Here is an 18,371-nt window from a genome sequence, read left to right on the forward strand (position 1 = left end):
TCCTCGTCCCTTGTCTGCTGGCACCACTGCTGCCGGGAGGGTTTGCGATTCTTAGCCCAAGGCTTTGGAAGAGATCTGAGATCCTCGCGGGGTTGTTCTTGCAGGGCTTGCGAGACTGAGGGATGTGCTTGTGGATGGCAGGAGCTTTTGGAGGGTTTGTAGACAGCCTTTCTGCCAGGCTTTCCACCAGGAGCGTTTGTAAATAACATGCATGAGATATTTGCAAAGACACTGGGGTGACATGTGAAATGCAGCAGTTTATTAAGGCATCAGAATAACTTGGCAGTGGCGGAGCCCGTATCTCCATATCGCCCTTCATGAGTGTTTACCGCCCCTGGCACTTGGCTTGAGATCCTATTTCTGTACACACAGGGAGGAAAATCTGGGTAGGACTTCAATGTGGGCAAAAAACCCACTTCTCTCTGAACTCCAGGGGAATTTCAGAGCTGCTGGGTTAATAGGGAATTCATACGGAGTAATTCCGTCAGGAGCCGGAGGCAGCTTCGCCGCAATCCAGATCAGTCCAAGGAAGGAGCATCCTTCCCTGCTTGAGCTGAGCTAATCCTGCGTGAAAATTAAACCAGGTGACTCACGGGGAGAGCTCGGTTGGCACAGGGAGAGCTCGGTTGGCACAGGGAGAGCTTGGGTGGCATGCTGGCGGTGCCTGGAGGAGCCGCAGCTGGCCCGGTCCTTCCTCCTGGTACCGACAGTGAAGGACCACCGCACCGAGACAACCTCAGCTGCCACGTGGGGTTTGCAAGCAACTTAGAAATCCCCACGCCGCTTGCGCTGCTCGGCTGCGGCTGCTCAGGAAAAACTCAAGCGGGTTTCAATTTTGTTGCTCGCAGCCCTTAAAACCTTTCGAGCATCTCTGGGGGGGGGGTGGTTTGAGCCCTCAGCAGCCCATCACTTAACGCTGATGTTTCCAGCTGGAGCCTGGGGCACCCGGAGCTGGGTGGCCGTGCCCGGCACGGCTGCGGATCCAGGGAGCTGGCGTGGTGCGTTGCGTTAATGGCAGCCACCCGCCCTCTCTCTGAAATGCAGGGTATAATCTATGCATTAAAAGTCCTTGTGAGACAGTAGTTGCTGTGCCTACACAGTAACAGCCTCTTCAGATCCAGCACTGTAGCTATTTTTTTAAAGCGCTGCCGGAGTACAGTGTCCTTCCATTATGGGCTGCAAAATCGCACCGAGTTGATACTAGGAACAAAAAGGGGGGTAAAAAAATAAAAATCAAGCCTTTTTCCTTTTTAAAACCAGATTTAACTTCAAAGTAAATGGAAACTGTGTCGCTAATCGTCTTCTGCGTTCTCACTTGCTGCGGTTCAGAGCTAAAGGGTTCGCTCTTCCCCTGCGGTAGCGAGTTTGTAAGATGTAAATGGCTGCGTGCTAATTCTCTGGTGTCTCGTGGCTCTTTTAATGTACGAGCACCGTGGAAGTGCTGAGCATGAGAGAGTGTGCGAGAGAAAGGGCTCAAAAGCTGGGCCATCGGAAAAACACCATTTAAACGCCAGCGTTGGGTACCGACACAAGGCTTAGCATTTTTAAGGCATCTTCCCGATAAGCGTTTGCCAAGAGTTGATGGATGTGCGGAGCAGCGATGGCCGCATCCAGGCCATGCTGGTGGCCACGGCTCGGCGTTTGGTGCCCAGCCTCCCTGCAGAGCAGGGAAGGGAGGATTTCCCAGCCCTGGGCCATCTCCTCCGATGTTTGCCGGGCCCGGAGGCACATTGTGGAGGAGCAGTGTGTTACGGAGAAGCGGCTCGGCTCGCCCTCCATAGTCCTTAGTGAGCTGCAACTTGCTCCTGCCCTGCTTTTGGGTGCGATGCAGAGAGGTAGGAGGTTGTGTGCCCTGTTACCAACCCCCCCGTCAGGGGTATAACACGAAAATAAAGCCAAGAGCCGCTGGCCTGATGAGATCCTTCCTTTCCATCACCAACTCATTAATAATTGGGAGAAATTTCTGCAGAAGCTGCAACCGCAAGCTGCTGACATGAAGTGTGCGCCGTTGGCAAAGATCGTCCGTGCTTTTATACCGAGGAGACCTCTCAACCCGGGTACCCCTTCCCTTCCTCCGTGCAGTCCTTACTGCCCACCCCTATTTCCCTAGCCCTCTCCCGGCGTATTTTTGGACCTTATGTAGAGGGAGGAGGTATTTTAGCAGCAGCCGATAGCCCAGGAGATGGTGAGTCCATGCTTGGAGCCCGGCACAGCCAGGACCCGTAAGCCGCCGCGGCATTTAAATATAATGGGAAGCCGTGTGCGAAGGTTACCATAAAAAGCAATGTCAGGGCAGCAGCATCTGATCCGCGCACGGGCAGCTGGGCGGCAGGGTGACGCTGGGCGAACTCCCTGATGACTTTTGCAGGTTGCTCCTCGTGCCGCAGCCCCAGCTGCGATAGCGTCTTGCGATAGTCTCAGTCAGAAGGAGAATATCATCGGGTGAGCACATGAGAGCCTTGCTGGCCACGCACGGACTGGCCCCGGTTATCCTCGGCCAGCAGGATTGCAAGAACACCTCCCTGGTTCACCATCTCAATGAGGGATGCTTGAATACAAATGCTTGAACGCAAATATTTCCCCTTCCCCCTCGCTTCTGGCATTTGCCCTTTGCAAACTGGCAAGGCTCAGGGACAAAAGCTTTGCCTCTGCACCCGCCGGTCCGGCACATTAACACCCTCCGGGGCGAGCACGGCGGCGGAAAATGAGATTTTAATAGGGGATGGAACGGCTGTGCAGGGCTGCGAACGCCCGTGGTTTTGTTTGAACCCAAATGCCTCTGTATTAGCCCTGCATCTGATTACATCTAAAGCAAATTACAGTCCTGAAGTGAGACTTGTGTTTTTCTTTTTGCTAATGTGCCCCCCAGCCTGGATTAGAGTTGGGTTTTTGTTTTTTTTTTTTTCAATTTAAAGAGATCAGAAAGCTGTTTGCTTGCCTCTCAGAAGTGAAAATCGTCACCAGGCTGTTCAGACACATTTTTCACAACCGGTTCCTGGCCTTGGCCCTCCAAAATGACCCTATAATTTGTGGGAATTAAATGAATATATCCGGAGGTAGTGTGACCCATTCCATACGAACCCATAGCCCAGCACCAGCGCAGTCCCCCCCCAGTATAATTTGATCTACTGAAATTTGGGAGACAAGAGCAACGCTCCAGTTTCTGGCTTTCCCTCTTCTGTCGCGTTCAAAAATATTCTCTCTCGTCTTTGCCGTCAGATGTTCATGTTTCCTCAATTTGTAACACATTTTAATAATATGAATCTTCCCGTAGCCTGGCTAATTGTTGGCTGCTGTTAATCCTTCTGTGTGGGGTACAGAGCTCCTCTTCAGCTGGGCAAGCCTTGCTGTACGGCAAGCTGGGGTTTGCAACTCCAAAAACTGCCCGAAAAAGCAAAACTTGCTGCAGTTAATATCTATTTTGCACTTCGTATTTATTTTTCCTGGACTTTTGATCCAACTCCTGTCCCTGCTCGTTCCCTTTTCAAACACGGTATTGAGGAAATACCACATTAGCTAACTATATATGGGGGAAAAGTTGTTTATTTTTCCTTTTTGGTTTGCTCGGTGGAGTTAACAGCTTTGTTTTCTGCAGCAGCTTCCGTCCCCCGTCCCAGATAAGGCAGCTCTCCATGTTCTTGAATACAGCAGCTGGAAGAGAGGGGGAAAACTGTTAAAAATAAAGAACTAATGGTAAAAGCAGAAGGGCTGGCAGGAGAAGTCAGAAGGAGGTTGGGACCTTCAAAGTACTTTTACCAGGCTTTGCAAAATTGGCTCGATTTTTATTATTATTATTATTATTTAAAAACACACCCTTCGACACGTGAATTGACCTTCGCAAAAAAACCCAAGCGTGTGCTTCTAGCTCTCCTCTCAAACACCATACCCTGGCAAGGCTTTGCAAACCTTTATATATAACTTAATCCTTTCTTCCAGTCTCCTGGATGATCGCAATGAAAGCTTTTGTGTTTGGAACAGGCTTTGTTTAAACCCCTGGGTATTTTTGGTCTGAATCCTGAATTATTTAGGGACTTTTAGCTGAGAGATTGCCTTGGATGCTGTATCCGACCAAGATATCCCACCCAAAAACCCTTCCCATCCTTTCACCAGGTTCAGCAGTGTGTTCCCCAGCCTGAACATGGCAGTGAAGAGACGGGAGCAAACGCTACAGGACTACAAGCGCCTGCAGTCCAAGGTGGAGAAATACGAGGAGAAGGAGAGGACCGGCCCCGTCCTCGCCAAGCTGCACCAGGTACCAAGATGCTCGCGGACCCAAATCCCAAGCAGCGTCACTGGGAAAACTCGGGAAGAGCTTTTCTCTCGGCATTTGACATCCATGCCAAGCCTCTGTGAAATATAACATTCTGGAAGGATGTCTTTTATCATTGTAAAATCACCACATAGGGTGCTTGATAACAAAAATGCCAATTATAGCACTCAGCGAAGGGAAAAAGCCAGTTTTCCAAAATGAAATGGAATAAAAGCCACGAGAGCTGGGGATGCTCGGAGGAGCAGCCAGCGCTGAAGTCGACGCACGGGGGGTTTCCCCCGACCTCCACGTCTCGGCAAGCAGCTGGATGTGAAAAGGGGAAGATCAGAGCGTTTCAAGGCTTTATGTTTGCCACCTGTTACAAAAATTCGTCTTGGAAAATTGCAGTAATTGGTTAACAGGAAGCTTTGCCAGATTCTTTTCTCTCTCCCAAATTTTAGCGAAATCATGATTTTTTTTTTTTTTTTAATTAAATATTCACCAGCATTTCTCTCCAAATCTGTCGCTCCTGCAGAACGTTGCTTGATCCTCGAAGGAACAGTTGACTTTCTCAGCGTCAAAGAACATGTATTTTTTGATGACTTTCCCCACAAAAATTAAGTTTTGTGTTAAAGAATAGCCCTATCAGCCTTAACAAAAGAGACCTCCGATTTAATAGTAAGCAGCTTACTTTGCTTAGCCTCGGTGACTAAAGCTGTGGCTGGAAAAATGTGAATGCTTTTGTCCTGGTGATTAAGCAGGTTTTAGTTATTTAATTTTTTTTCTCTTAATGAACTTTTGTGTGATCTAATTCCACCACCCCCCCCGCAAAAGGTCCTAACTGCATGAGCTTGAACACCTGCAGGAGCCTTAAGCAGTCCTGAACCTGGGGTATCTGAGAGGTCCACAGATTTGATGGGAAATAGCGTAATCTCATCCAGGTATTTTTATTGAGCTGCAAATTTGCATCTTCCCTTCAGAGCTGTTTGCTCAAAGTCTTCTGCTGTTTGGTGTCCCACATCAACTCCACCTCGGGAGTCTAAACGCTCCTTGTTTCATGGCAGACGACGAATTTGCTCGTTTGCATCTCAGACCTACTTAAGCCTGATATGATTTAAGGCTTTGTCCGTGCCATCCCTCCAGCGTGCTGTCCCAGGGAGCAGGACCGGCGCCGCGGCTGGGCTCGGCTCGCCGGCTTTCTCCCGCATCCCCCTCCCGTCGGAATGGCACCGGGATTAAGTGGCAGACTTGAACCGGTCTAATATTTCACAGCCCACCCCCTCCTGCCCTTTTCCACACCATCTCAGAGACATTTCCCTTTCTCCCCACGCTTCTGTTTAAAGAAGCCAGTTGGACGCACTGAGCTGAAGGTCATGGGCGAAAATGACAGTGGGAGCAGGATCCTCTGGCGATGCGCTTGGTAATCGCAGGGTGAGGGGACACAGACGTGGCCGGGGATGTTCTCCAGCCTGGCTGAGCTTTGATGTTGGTTTTTGTCCCCATTCTTCTGAAGGGGAGAAGACCAGCTGGCTCATGATCTCTGCAGCAGCCTCTCTAGGTGTCCCATGGCTTTCCTCATGGTCCAGGGTCAGAGCTTGGGTCCCACCAGGCTCCGCTAGCTGGCCACTTGGGTCCCACCAGGCTCCATTAGCTGGTCACTTGGTCCCACCAGGTTCCGTTGGCTGGTCACCTGAGTCCCACCAGGCTCCATTAGCTGGTCACTTGGGTCCCACCAGGCTCTGTTAGCTGGTCACTTGGGTCCCACCAGGCTCTGTTAGGTGGTCACCTGAGTCCCACCAGGATCCACTAGATGGTTGTATAGGTCCTACCAGGCTCCGATAGCTGGTCACTTGAGTCCCACCAGGCTCCGATAGCTGGTCACTTGGGTCCCACCAGGCTCTGATAGCTGGTCACTTGGGTCCCACCAGGCTCCACTGAATGGTCGTATAGGTCCCACCAGGCTCCGTTGGCTGGTTGCTGGTTGTCCTTGGGTCAAAGCAGAGCAGTCCAGTGGCCTCCGTGCAGGTCTGCCCAAGGGAAGGGCATTTTCACAGTTGTCTGACTCCCCATCCTCTCTCCTTTCCCAGGCCCGTGAAGAGCTGAGGCCAGTGAAGGAGGACTTTGAAGCCAAAAACAAGCAACTCCTGGAGGAAATGCCCAAGTTTTATAGCAGCCGCATCGATTACTTCAAACCCAGCTTTGAGTCGCTGGTCCGGGCGCAGGTGAGACGTTGTCCCCTGTCTGCCAGGCACTGCCAGGTGTCCCTTTGGTGGGCATCCTCACTGCAGAGCATCTGGGGTCCCGCCTCGGGGGGAATTGTTCTTAGAGCAAGGCACCTTCTCGAGCTGAGTGTTATACACGCGCAGCAAACCTCTGCCCAAATACCGTTACCTCCAGCAATTTAACTACCGAGCGGTGAGAGGGCATGGGAAGCAGTGGTGGGACACTGGTCAGGTCACCACTGGACCTTGCCCTGGCAGAAGAGCAGGTTGGTGTCTGCCGGTACCAGCGGTGATGCGGTGCTGGCTGTCGGATAGAAAGGACAGCCGGGGGTGAGTTTTTGCTGATTTATATGGATCTGCCTCGTAGCAGGGACGCTCCTGGTGTGCGTATGATGTCCTGTCCCCCAGGATTGCCTGTGTAACGCAGTCCAAGCCCTGGTTATACACTAGCCCCTGGCATTTGATGGCTTTATTTATCTGGGTACGTTGTCTCTTTGCGTTTATAGTCCTGAGCTCAGGATTGGATCTCATTTGAGATTATGAGATCCTCAGGGCTCATCTTAAGGGTCTCTTCTGGTTCTTGGTAACCAGAACTGGTGTGTGCTGGCAGAGATAGAGGAGGCTGCCGTGTAATCTCCACACCAAGGATTTGCAAGAAGGGGTGGCCTAAATAAACCACAGCCTGCTTTAATTTCCATCCTCCAGCTTCCTTCTGTGGCTTGCTGCCGCTCCTCCTCCATCTTCCTTCTCCTCTCGCCCTTTTTTTAAGGCTGGAGAGGAACATTACCGGGATTTAATCTAGCTTTGAACTTCTGGCATCTCGGGCATACGTTGTGCCCTGGATCACAGGGTGGTCCAGCGCCAGGAGGTGGGCGAAACCACGTGCTGCTCCTCGCGTGGGCGTTTTCCTATGGTATTTTTTTTGGAAGGGAGCTGCTGCAGTGACACAGGTGCGGCGGGGTGGCTGCAAGGAGGTGCAAAGAGCACGTGTTTCATCTCACCTCCGACTTGGGGGGGCCTCGCCGCAGAGCTGCCAGCAAGTTGTCTGCAGGCTGATTCACCTACCAGATGGTGCCGATGCACCCTGCCGCCGCCTGGGTGGGTGCTGGGGATGCTGTTCTTGCTGTTCCCTTAGCAATCGGGCGCGTGGGGCTCCCTGTTCCAGCCATCGCAGCCGAAATAACCAGACTCCCTGGAGCCACCGCAAAGTCTCGCTGGCCCTTCCCTCTGCAAACCCTCTCTGGCCGCTCGCTGTGGGTGGGTCGTTTGGACAAGACCTTGAAACCCGAATGCCGCCTGCCCTGGCTGGGTGTTTGTGATCCGCTGGCAGTTTCCTTAGAGAGCGGCTTTGCCCCTCTGTCCTTGGCCACGATGTCCCTCGCTCGGCTCGTGCTGGTTCCCGGCTGCCAGCTGGCTCCTGCCTCGGCTCGTCGGGAGCTCGGGGCGAGCGGGCGGCAGCACGGGGGGAGCGATGTGCTGGGGCCGCGGGGAGATGCGAGCGGGGAGCGGTAGGGTGCTGTTGCCGGGGCTGTTGGCAAGACTCCGTTTGTACCCTCTTCTTCCTTGGGAATCCTCTGGTTTGTTTCTTGGCTGGCTGCCCTGCCTCTCTTCAGGTGAGGATTTTTGTTAGGAAAGGCGAGGAAAATCTCGCTTTTAATACCTAAGAGGCAGCGTCATAACAAAGCTGATGCACCTCCCGTAGGCTAGACTAAAGCTGGTCCCAGATGGATGCTAAAGCGTGTCACATCCCGCCCTCCCTGCCGACCTAGATGGGAGCCGCATCCCTCTTTCCCAGCGCTGGCTGCATCCTTCCACCCCCGGGGAGGGATGCTCCGGCACGGCATCTCCGCTGCCGGGAGGAGAGCTCGGCGCTCCCCTAATGACTCGTTTGTGGCAAAGCTGGGCTCAGGCCATGTGTCCCCCTGCTTCAGGAGCCCTTGCCCGGGGGCTGCGCGGTGTTTCCCCCCTTGCAGGTGGCTGAAATAAAAAAGAAAAGGGAAGTGGCTTGCCCGAGGTAACTTAATGAGTCAGTGGCGAGCCAGGAATAGCACCCAGGAGCCCTGACTCACTGCAGCGGCTGCTCACCCGCAGGGACCCGGGCAGGGGAGGGCAACCGGGGGGCGGCTGGGGCGATGCTGGGAGCATCCCCATCTCTGGCTCAACATCCCAGGTGTGAGCCGGCGATGGGAGGCACGGGAACAGCGACAGGCCGTGCTGCTGCCCCCGGCCAGCCTCATTCATCCCGCCGCTGCTTCCCGGGTTCTCTCTCCCTCCGTGCCTCATTGAGCTTATCGAGCATCTCAGGGGTTTCGCGTTACTCAGTGGAATTTCTGTTTTCAGCCTCTTCTGCGGGTACCTCCAGGAGCGATGCTTGGCTGATGGGGCTCGAGCGTGCATCCCTCAAGGAAAAGGGCAGACGGGGACTGGGAGGCTGGGGTCGGCTCTGCCCTTGGCCGCAGGCAGCCAGCGGCTGGCACCGTGCCGGGAGCTGTGGCTCTGGGGTTACTTGTCCCCAGGTCAAACCCGCCACTCGAAGGCAGCCCCGGGTGCAAAACCGTCTAGTTTTCCCTTTTTTTGGTCCTGGAGAAAGTGGAGGGGGGTTAAAGTGAGACGTGTGTGTGACAAGTGGCACCAGCCAGCGCGACAATGAGCTGTGAACACGTCGGGTGCCTTGCTGGGAACAAGTCATGCCATGGCAAAGGGAAGGACCCCCCCCTTCAAACCAGCTCCGGAGCAGCAGCTTTATGGCTTTGACCCAACGAGACCCTCCAAGACCTCGCCGGGCGGCTGGGTTCCCATGGCACAGCTTGGCCGTGGGCCCCGGTGCCGGGTGTCTCCTGACGGCGTGACATGCCCCGAGCTCACAAGGGCTGTAACATTCAACACCAAATGCTTCTGTCCACCCACGTGCCCGGGGCCAAGCCAACGGAGGCAAATATTTCCCTGGCTGGGGACTTTGAAGTGGCCACATGAAGATGAAAGGGGGAGAGTTTGAGCTTTGTTGCTGGTGTGAGCGTGTGAGCAACACTTCCTTCCCTCCTTGTGCTTTATTTTCCAGATAGAAAACATGATACTCCTCTGGGTTTTAATGAAACGGGGAAAAAGATGGGGCTTGTAAGACAGGAGTGTCTGCAGGGTGGGGTGAGCTGCTGCAGTCCAGCCCTGGCAGCGACCCCGGGCTTTTGTTTTCTGTAGGGCTGACATAAACACAAACTGCTGCTGCCCGGCTGTGGCATTGTAAACACGATCTATAGAAAATCAGGAGAACACGGTGTCCCGAAACAGAATTAGTTCAAGACAGGTGGACTCGGGGCCGTTGGCTCGGTCTCAAAGGCAAGTTGGAGATGGGATTTGATGGGATGGGGACGGAGCATATGGTATCCATAGCTGGAAAAGTACTGAGCTGCAGGCAGGCACGGGACTGCCGGCAGCAGGTACCACGACAGCGACCGCAGGGTGAGCTGCCTGCGGTGCGGCAGGGTTGTCAGTGCCCATCGGTCTGGGGTGCATCCCCCTCCCCAGCACCCACCCTGATGCAGGGACCCCCCCATAGAGGCAGTGATGGTTTTCACACATATTTCAACAGGAGAAAAGCATCGGGGAGATCAATGCCTGCGGGATCTCGTTGATAAAGCACAGGAGACTCGCATGGTGATGCATGCTAGCGCCCCAGATGACTGCCTACTGGTTAGGCACTGGGTCCTACTGGGGGAGAAGAGCATCCCCAAGGAGACCCGCCGGGCCCCGGGGACCCAGCGAATCCCACAGAAGGGGCTCGATGGCTGTGGCACGTGGGCGGTGGGGGGGCAGCGACCAAAATGTTTGCTCTGCCTTGCCCGTTCAATACGGAGGAGCTGCTGCTGTGGATGCTGGCATGCCCGGGGCTCGGGGGGCAATCCTCGGGGGGCAGCGGCTCCCCCGGCTGCATGCAGCTGCCTCCGGCCCTGCCACCCCGGGGAGATGGGTTTCAGCATGCCGGCGCCTTTTCTGTGCCGGAATTGGCAGCGCCGCTTGGCCATATGTGAATGAACTGAGCCCGTCTGACGCCAGGCTGGGGACAAGGGACACGGAGGGTTGCTCCAGAGCTCTGGCGCCCAGTTTCGCAGCCCTCCATCCGGGATCCCTGCTCATCCATGGCATTGCCGAGGGATTATGGTGGTGGCGGATGGTTTTGGCACACTCAGCTCAGGGCAGCATCTCTTGCTTGCATGGGTCTGGGGCTGCAGCCGGCAGGGAGGATGCATTGGGGTGACCTGGCTGCGGGGCTGTGGTTTGGTGGAGGGGGCTGCAATGGGCTCTTGCCCGCACACCTGCCTGCTCAGCCCTGCCGCCACGGAGCGAGGTTCGTTAGTCACTGTGTAAATGAGCATTGATGCTGAATCACCCAGCACCTGCTGCGTGGGGAGACCCAGCCCCAGAGCAGCCCCTGCCGCACCCCGGTACGGCCAGACCCAGGGAGGGGGGCATGCAGGCAGCTGGCAAAGGCGTGTGGGTCCCCAGCATCTCCCCTCGGCCCTGCCCAAAATAAGCATCATTTTGAGCAAGATTAGGGGAGCCGGTCTCCATGGAGACTGTGCGTGTCTCCGCACCGATGCTGCTGGAGATGCTGGGGCCGGCCCTGGGTGCCCACCGAGCCTCGCTTGTGCCCCTCTGCAAAATGGGGGCAACGCTGGCATCGTCCGGCCCAGTGGGCAGCGCTTCCTCGCCCTCCCTGCCAGAGCTGGGGGGAATACCCAGGCCAGGCATCCCCATCGCCCTCCTCCCTGGGAGCTGGGAGAGGGGCCTGACTCTGCCACCCTGCCCACAGCACTGGGGGCTCCCGCAGGCAGGGCTCGCTGCCAGCGCCCGCCGGGCACCGCGGCTCTCCTTCGGCAAGAGCCTGCGCCCGAGCAGGCAGCCCGGTGCCATCTGCCTGCACTGACCCACTGGCTCCCACTCCGGGAAGCGCTGCTCGCTGCCGGAGTTAATTGGCGGTGCTAATTAGCACATTATTAAAACACCCCTCCCCCTGCTTCATGCAGGGTATGGCGCTGCCAGGCGTGATGCTCGCCATGCTCGTCGTGCCCCTGCTCGGCGAGCAGGGACCTGTTGCAGAGCCGGGCAGCGTGGGCAGGCGGCTCATCCCGGTGCCGGTGGCACCGACGACAGGCCCGGGACAGCCCGGCCGCGGCACGGGGCCGGCGGCTGCACGGCAGTGCCGGGTGCCGACGGCAGCCCCGCGTGCGCAGCTCCCCAGATGGGAAGCGAGCAGAGAAGGGCAGCGTGTTATTAAAATGTGTTGAGTTGTAATAATCTAAGGGGGTGGTATTAACACATGGGAGGAAGCTATTTTAGAAACAGAAATGCTAAGGCTCGGGCAGCGCCGCACCTCTTGGCTCCCACAGCAGGGTGGGGAGGAGACCCCCCCCGCCCCACTCGCCCCCATTTTTCTCCCCCCCGCCCAGATCGTCTACTACACGGAGATGCACAAGATCTTTGGGGACCTGACGGCGCAGATCGACCGGCCCGGCTTGAGCGACGAGCAGCGGGAGCGGGAGAACGATGCCAAGCTGAGCGAGCTGCGGGCTTTGTCCATCGTGGCCGACGACTGAGCGCCGCAGCGGGATGCCGGTGATGGAGAAGGGGCTGGGGATGCCCCCCCCCCCCCCCGCAGCTGGGCTGCTCCCCACCTCCTCTCTCCTGGGGATGGACTCGGGGGGCTTTAGCCGCTGGCTGCTCCCTTTGCCCCCATGGCTCTGCCCTCCTGCCAGGACAAGGTCTTGCCTGGGGCCGGGGACACAGCAGGGCTCCCCCCTCCCCAGCCAGCCACTTTCCAAAGGCAGGGTCTGGCTCATCTCTGCCCCCCTGCAGCCAGGCTTTGCCTTTAGAGGTTTGCAGCAGAGCAGGGAAGCGAGCCATCCCGCTCCGCTGAAAAAGGGGAGCGGGCTGGGTGCCGTTGGCCGTTCCTAGGTCCCAGCTCAGTGCTGCACCATCACACAGCTGTGTTGGCCCAGGTCCGGATCGGGCCCCGCCTCCTTGCCTTGCTGCCGGGAGGACGGGGTCAGTCCTGCTACTGGGCCGTTCATTTGGTGCCTTAGGAGCCCAGTAGCCCCCCAGGGAAGGGTAAAAGCATTCAAATTCCATTTTTTTGAGGCATCAGGAGGGGGTGATGAAAGGGCTGCACTTCCCTGAATCCGCCCCATTTTAAGCACGAACGGTGCAAAATGCCTCTGCCCCACAGCTGGGGGGGTGAGGGGGGTGCAGGGAGGTGCACATCTGCACAGCACTGGGTACGCGGGTGCCCACCAAACAGGTATGGGGGGCCCCGGACCCCAGGGCAGGGGGATGCCGAAGGGAAACGCAACACAGCCGGGAGCAAACTGGGAGGGGGGGTTCCACAGCCGGAGGTGACCGTAGCCCCCCCCTCGGTGCCTGGGCAGGGACGGGGGGGTTCCTCCGCTCTCCCAATAAAGTTTTTGGCAGCGCAGCAGCAGGCCTGGGTCTGTGTCCGGGCGGGTGCGTGGTGCCAAGGCCGAGCTGCTGCCGCCCTCTGCCGCCGCCTGCCAGCCACTACCGCGCCCCGAGGGGGGGGGGACCCACGCAGGGACGCTCCCCCCGTGGGCTGCCGGGGCCCCCCCAGCCCCCCTGGCTACAGCACAACACTATTGGTTTGGAGGTGTAATTTTAAGAAAGGTATTAGGAGGCTGGAAGGGGCGGGAAAGAGAAAAGAGGGATTGAACAGCCCCCGAGGAGACGCAGAGAGGAAACTGCTTCAGCAAAGCAGAAGAAATACAATTTTACAGTGGAATACAGTGAATTCGATCCCGAGCTGGCGCCTTTCAGCGTATGGAGAGGCTGCGGGAGCCCGCGCTGCTGCCCTCCGTGTCCTGGGACGAGCCGCTGCTGCATGGGACTAGGGGCTGGAGAGCAGTTACGGGGCTGGCACGGCGCGGAGCTGGTCACTGCAGCAAAGCAAGCTGCTACGGGCACAGCAGCATCCAGAGGCTCCCCCGAGCTGCAGGGCAGCCTGCGGCACAGCGAGCACCAGGGTCCCTCCATCCTAAACAAGCCAGTCTGTCCCCCACTTGCGGGTCCAGCTCAGAGCACTGAGGTGGCCCGTGCCCTGTCTCCGATACACACATGGCCGCAAGATTTCCTACCTAAGAGGGTTCCATTAAACGCAAACAACGGATCGGAGCAAACCCTGCGCATCCCTACGGCTGCCCCGGCTCTGCGTGCACGTGGTGGGAGCCAGCTCGAACCCATCTCCGCAGGGAGAGGGCCGAGACAGAAGAGGCTCGCAGGGACCCTGCCACCATCCATGACCCCGCTGTGTGACATCCAGGTGGGCAGGGACTTCGCTCTCTCCTGGTGGAGATCAGCTGGATGCTGGTTCCTCCTCTAAGCAGTCGTTAGTCTAGAAGAGAGAAGGGGTGACCAGCAGCTTGCAAAGAAGGGACCCCACATCCCAGCACATCTCACCCCGGCTTACCCAGCTTGACCTCAACGTGTGGATTTTGCTCTCCAGGTAGAGCTGGCTGCTCCGCTTTCTCCAGCTGCTTCCCCAGGTTGAGCACCGTGACCTTGTGGGAGACCTGGGCCAGGGCAGGAGGCAGCAGAGGGAGGTTTCCTGGAACAAGAACCACTCGTCACCCACCGCACCGTCTCCAAGAGGTCCGCTGTACCCCCATCATCCCTACGCCTACCAAGGAGCTCCTCCAGATAGCCATGGAAGTACACGAAGGCTAGGAGAGCATCCAGGGGCAGGACAGCGCTTGGGTCCAGAGCCTTGGGCTGCTGGAACACAGATGTGCGTTAAGGATTGGAGAGGCCAAGCTCCCCAAAACACCAAGCTGTGCTGAGAGAGCACCCAGGATGAGCAGGATTGAACCAGGGACACTGGGTTCCCCCCGGCTACGTACCTACATCTGCTTAGCCTCCTCCTCTGCCGTTTCGGCAGCCCTTTCTTGGCTCCAGGTTCCTGGTCTCCAGCGGCTCTTCCTTCCCCGGCAAGGCCAGCAGCGTCTTGTAGTGCTTGTAGCCAAAATCCCACTCCAGCATCTCCTGGAAGAACTCGGCCACCATCACGGCCACTTCAGGGAGGGAGAGGGGCACAGGGGACCTGCCTGCCTGTGCCGTGCCGAGCCTACTCAGAGGAGAGCTTCTCCCACCACCTCCTGCACTCCAGCGGGATGCAGAGGGAGATGCTGGAGCAGGCAGCCTGCCTGTCCTGCCTGGTCGGGTGGGGATGGGCCATGAGGGCTGGTTCTCCGGGGGCTTCAGGCTCCAGCGGTTGCTTGGTGGTGCCTGCGGCAGCCATGTGCTGCTCAGGGGCCTCCATCTGCTAAAAACCGCCCTGTGGGAGCGGGAATAGAAGGTGCTGGGAGCTGTCACCCAGAGTGAGACCTCGCCTTCTCCGAAACGCAGCCCTGTCCAAGCACCTACAGAAATGAAACCGCCTTTTGGGACATCTGAGCTATCACGGCACCTGGCATCACCGCAGCAAAGCTTCACCATGGCAGGCTTCTCCTCCGGCAATGGAGGCAGCGAGGGTCCCTTCTCCGCCTTGGGCTGGCACGAGGCTTCCCACTCCTCCAGGGAGTCCTGCCCAAAGTCCAGCAGGAAAATCACCACCACCTCCCACCGGTACCTGCACTCGGCAAACCAGACCCTGCGGCACGGTGGGGAATGGCACTCAGGGGTGGCCCAGGAATCCGAATCCCAGCAGAAAGCAGGGAGCTGGACCTTTCCCGCTGCTGGGAAGGAGGCTGCAAAGACAGGAATGAAGGGGATGGGACTAGAGCCCTGACAGGTCATGGAGAGGCTGATGACGGTCCCCAGCAAGGCCATTTGCAGGGACACGGAGCGAGGCCGCAGCCCGAGAGCATCCCCTGGCCAGCCCGCACCCGGATCCCCTACAGTCGCTGCTGGGACTGAGCCAAGCCTCCTCCCCCAGCACCCGGCACGGAGAACTTCATCTCCCCTCAGCTGTTCTTTCCCAACTGCATCACATGCCGGGCCAGGTTTAAGCAAAATAAAATCAGTTGCCACGGTTACCCGGAGCAGGGATGCTATATATAACTGCCGTGCAAGGAGCCGAGCCCATGCGCCCGAGCGAGGGCCACGCTCCGCCACGGGCGACGCGTGGGGAGCCGAGCCCTGGCAGACCCTGCGCCGGCTGCCGTGCGGGCGAAGGTCCGTGGCAGCCCCGCAGGGGTGGTCTGCGGTGCCCCGGCTGGGTACCGGCCATGTGCTGCCTCTTGGACGGTTGCTCCACGGCCCAGAGGTGCCACACTCCTCGCTGTGGCTGGATTAAACCCCACCTGGGCTCTCCTGAATCTCCCTTGCTGCCCTTGTGGCTTCGTCTGCATCGCTGTGTCACCCCGTGCAGGGCTGCCAGCCCTCCCCTACCACCTAATGCCCAGCAGCCTGCCTCTCCTCCACCCAGCGCACCCACCCATCCCTACGCCCTGCGGTCCCGGAGCTGCTCAGCCAAGCCCAGCTCCTGCTCCGTGCCGTCGGCTCCTGCTCCATGCCGTCGGCTCCTCCTGCCGTCCCTGCATTCAAGCGAGGGATTTCACCCAATGGAAACTTAACCCGAGCGTTCCCAGCGGCGCAAACTCTGCTCTCCTCTGGAAAGCTGCTCCTGAACAAGCAGCCCTTTGCCAGGGCTGGGGCTGCACGCCGGCAGGGCCGCACGTTGCGCACTCTCCGCACCGGGCTGGGGAGGAGGACTCCATCTTATATAGTAAAAGTGGATAATTACCGGTTTCTCGCACCACCCACAAGATCCCAGCATTAATAGGGAGAGCTCACAGAAAGGGAAAATTAACTCTACAATGCGGTGTGCTCTCAGCCTTGATTTCTGAAACGCTACCGAGTGAAGTACGTCAGCGCTCAGACCTCCAAAAAGCAGAGGGAAGGGATGCCGCCGCTCAGAGATGCCCGAGCCAGTGGCACTCACCCCTTCGTGCAGCCGCTCGGGTCCAGCCCAGCCTGTGCCATGCGAATGGCCGTGTGCACCAGGGCCATTGGCTCGGCGTCGGGACGGGGCCATCCCATGATGGGGACCATTCCCCACGGACGAGCACAGCTTTGTCCCCTCTCCTCCCGGGAAGAGACAGGCGGTGAGCCCGGCAGCATCCCAACTGTCCCCCTTCCTCCTTAAAGCCCCCATCTCCCTTGGGACAAGAGCCCCAGGGGACACGACCAGGTTTTGCAGACGCCATCCCACGACCAGGTTTTGCAGTAAATGCAGCTGACAGCGTGCCACCAAACCTAAGAGCTTTCCTCCAAAACTGGGTGAATTAACCCTCACCAGCACTGCCGAGTCCAGCACACGCCTGGGTCCGCACCTCAGTTTGCTTTGTTGGGTGCTCGGGAGCCTTCCCTTGCTCCAGATGATCCAGGGGCACCGGGGCCATTGCCTGGGCGAGAGAGCCACAGGCCCCTGCGCCGAGAGCAGACCTTCCTCCTCCTCACTTCGGCCCTGAAAGCAGAATCGGCATCATCCAGAGCGGCCTCAGCATCCTCCTCGGGGTCAGCCACCGGGATGCGGCTGGGGTACCGCTGGTGAGGGGGCCGGGTGGGGGAAGGCGTCCAGCCAGAGGTGGGAGAAGCCACGGGGCAGCCGAACGCTGCTGTAGCATCTCCCCGGTGTCACAGAAGGTGCTGGGGGCAGAGAACCGCGCCGAGAGCGTTGGGGCTCGCTCTGCGCGGGCTCACCCGACAGCGGGCCCCATGCACGTGGTGTGGGAACGCAGAGCTGACTGCCCTGAGACTTACAGAAACCAGAGAGATCCTCTCTGACCACCGATATCCCCCCCAAAAATCACTGCGTGGCCGGAGCACCCAGTAGGGACGGGCCCCGTGTCTTAAGGTCTGGCCCAGGTGGGTGTTCGGTGCTCCGGCAGGCACAGGCGGTGCAGGGCAGCAGGGGAGGGGGCTGCCCAGACGCCCACCCCGCAGCGAGGACGTACATCCCCATCCTTCCCATCTGCTCCGAGTCCCTCCTTGCCCCCGGCATCTCCCCAGGTGGCTCAGGTGAGCGGACGGGAGCGATGGGAAGAGGCGGCACCACCCAGGAGCGAGTCTGCTCCCGAAAACCTAAACACCCGCAGCATCCCTTCGTCACGCTGTGCTCACAGCCAGCCTTCCCGGCGGTCCTGCCGGAGACCCCCTACCACCCCTCGGTGCCCGGATCCGTCCCCCGTGTTAAGGATGAGCAACTCACCTTTCCAGGGAAGGAGGAGCGGGATGCGGTGAGGCTGGAGCAGGCGCCGGGCTCCGAGGATGCCCTGCTGCTGCCCAGGGGTGCCACGGGTGGGAGCGGTGCCGGGGGTCTCGGGATACGCTGCTGGGAAGGAAAAAAAAACCCCAAGTCACGGTAGGAAATCTCCAGGGAAAAGGAGGGGTGGAGGGATAACGGGGGTACCTGCTCGGAGAGCGCCTGGCCGGGGCTGCAGGCAGCTTGCACCAGCATCTTCCCCACCTGCGGTGCCTTCAGCGCGCAGACCCGAAGGCACGGTGAGGGGCTCCATCAGCACCACGACACCGCGGAGGAGCATCCCCCCCCTCCCAGCCCGGCCCCCTCCTCACCTCAGCTGGAAGAAGACACCCCCCCCTCCCGCAGGCTGCTGAGCACCCCGAGGATTTCCCCCTGCTTCTCCCCCGCCCCTCCCCGGCGGGGACCCCCCCCCCGGCGCCCCCTCCCCACCCACCTGCGGCAGCAGCTCGGCGGGGAGCTTTACCCCCCCCCCGAGGGGGCAGGACCCCCCGGAGCCCGACCCGCCCCGGGGCTGACCGGGGGGGGGGGGGGAGGGGAGGGGAACCTGGGCCGGGAAAGGGGGGGGGGGGGGGGGGAGCAGCCGCTTAAACTGGGCCGTGGGACTGGGACCGAGCGGACAAAAGGGGCGGAAAAG

At 58.6% G+C, this 18,371-nt stretch overlaps 2 protein-coding genes across 4 annotated transcripts in view; one reads left to right on the forward strand and one right to left on the reverse strand.

The window, feature by feature from the left end:
* BIN3 (bridging integrator 3) overlaps window positions 1-13,079 on the forward strand; it is a 41,305-nt gene extending 28,226 nt beyond the window's left edge. For all 3 annotated transcript variants that reach the window (XM_087762940.1, XM_087762942.1, XM_087762943.1), the window contains 3 exons: window positions 4,111-4,252; window positions 6,337-6,471; window positions 11,916-13,079. In XM_087762940.1, the coding sequence (XP_087619066.1) occupies window positions 4,111-4,252; window positions 6,337-6,471; window positions 11,916-12,062 (424 nt within the window). In that variant the 3' untranslated portion in view covers window positions 12,063-13,079. The remainder of the gene's footprint in view (window positions 1-4,110; window positions 4,253-6,336; window positions 6,472-11,915) is intronic.
* A 142-nt stretch (window positions 13,080-13,221) lies between these two features.
* Window positions 13,222-18,253, reverse strand: LOC104019545 (uncharacterized). Its single transcript, XM_087762944.1, has 8 exons — window positions 18,171-18,253; window positions 17,885-17,950; window positions 17,684-17,806; window positions 16,769-16,939; window positions 14,373-15,054; window positions 14,157-14,244; window positions 13,943-14,080; window positions 13,222-13,867 (listed from the first exon to the last, which is right to left on the reverse strand). The coding sequence occupies exons 2-5, from the start codon at window positions 17,930-17,932 to the stop codon at window positions 14,383-14,385; spliced, it is 1,014 nt and encodes a 337-aa protein (XP_087619070.1). The 5' UTR covers window positions 17,933-17,950; window positions 18,171-18,253; the 3' UTR covers window positions 13,222-13,867; window positions 13,943-14,080; window positions 14,157-14,244; window positions 14,373-14,382.
* Between the last annotated feature and the right edge of the window lie 118 nt (window positions 18,254-18,371).

Source organism: Nipponia nippon, unplaced genomic scaffold (assembly GCF_047370975.1).
Source record: "Nipponia nippon isolate SJK-2023a ecotype South Korea unplaced genomic scaffold, ASM4737097v1 scaffold_27, whole genome shotgun sequence".
Lineage (NCBI taxonomy): Eukaryota > Metazoa > Chordata > Aves > Pelecaniformes > Threskiornithidae > Nipponia > Nipponia nippon.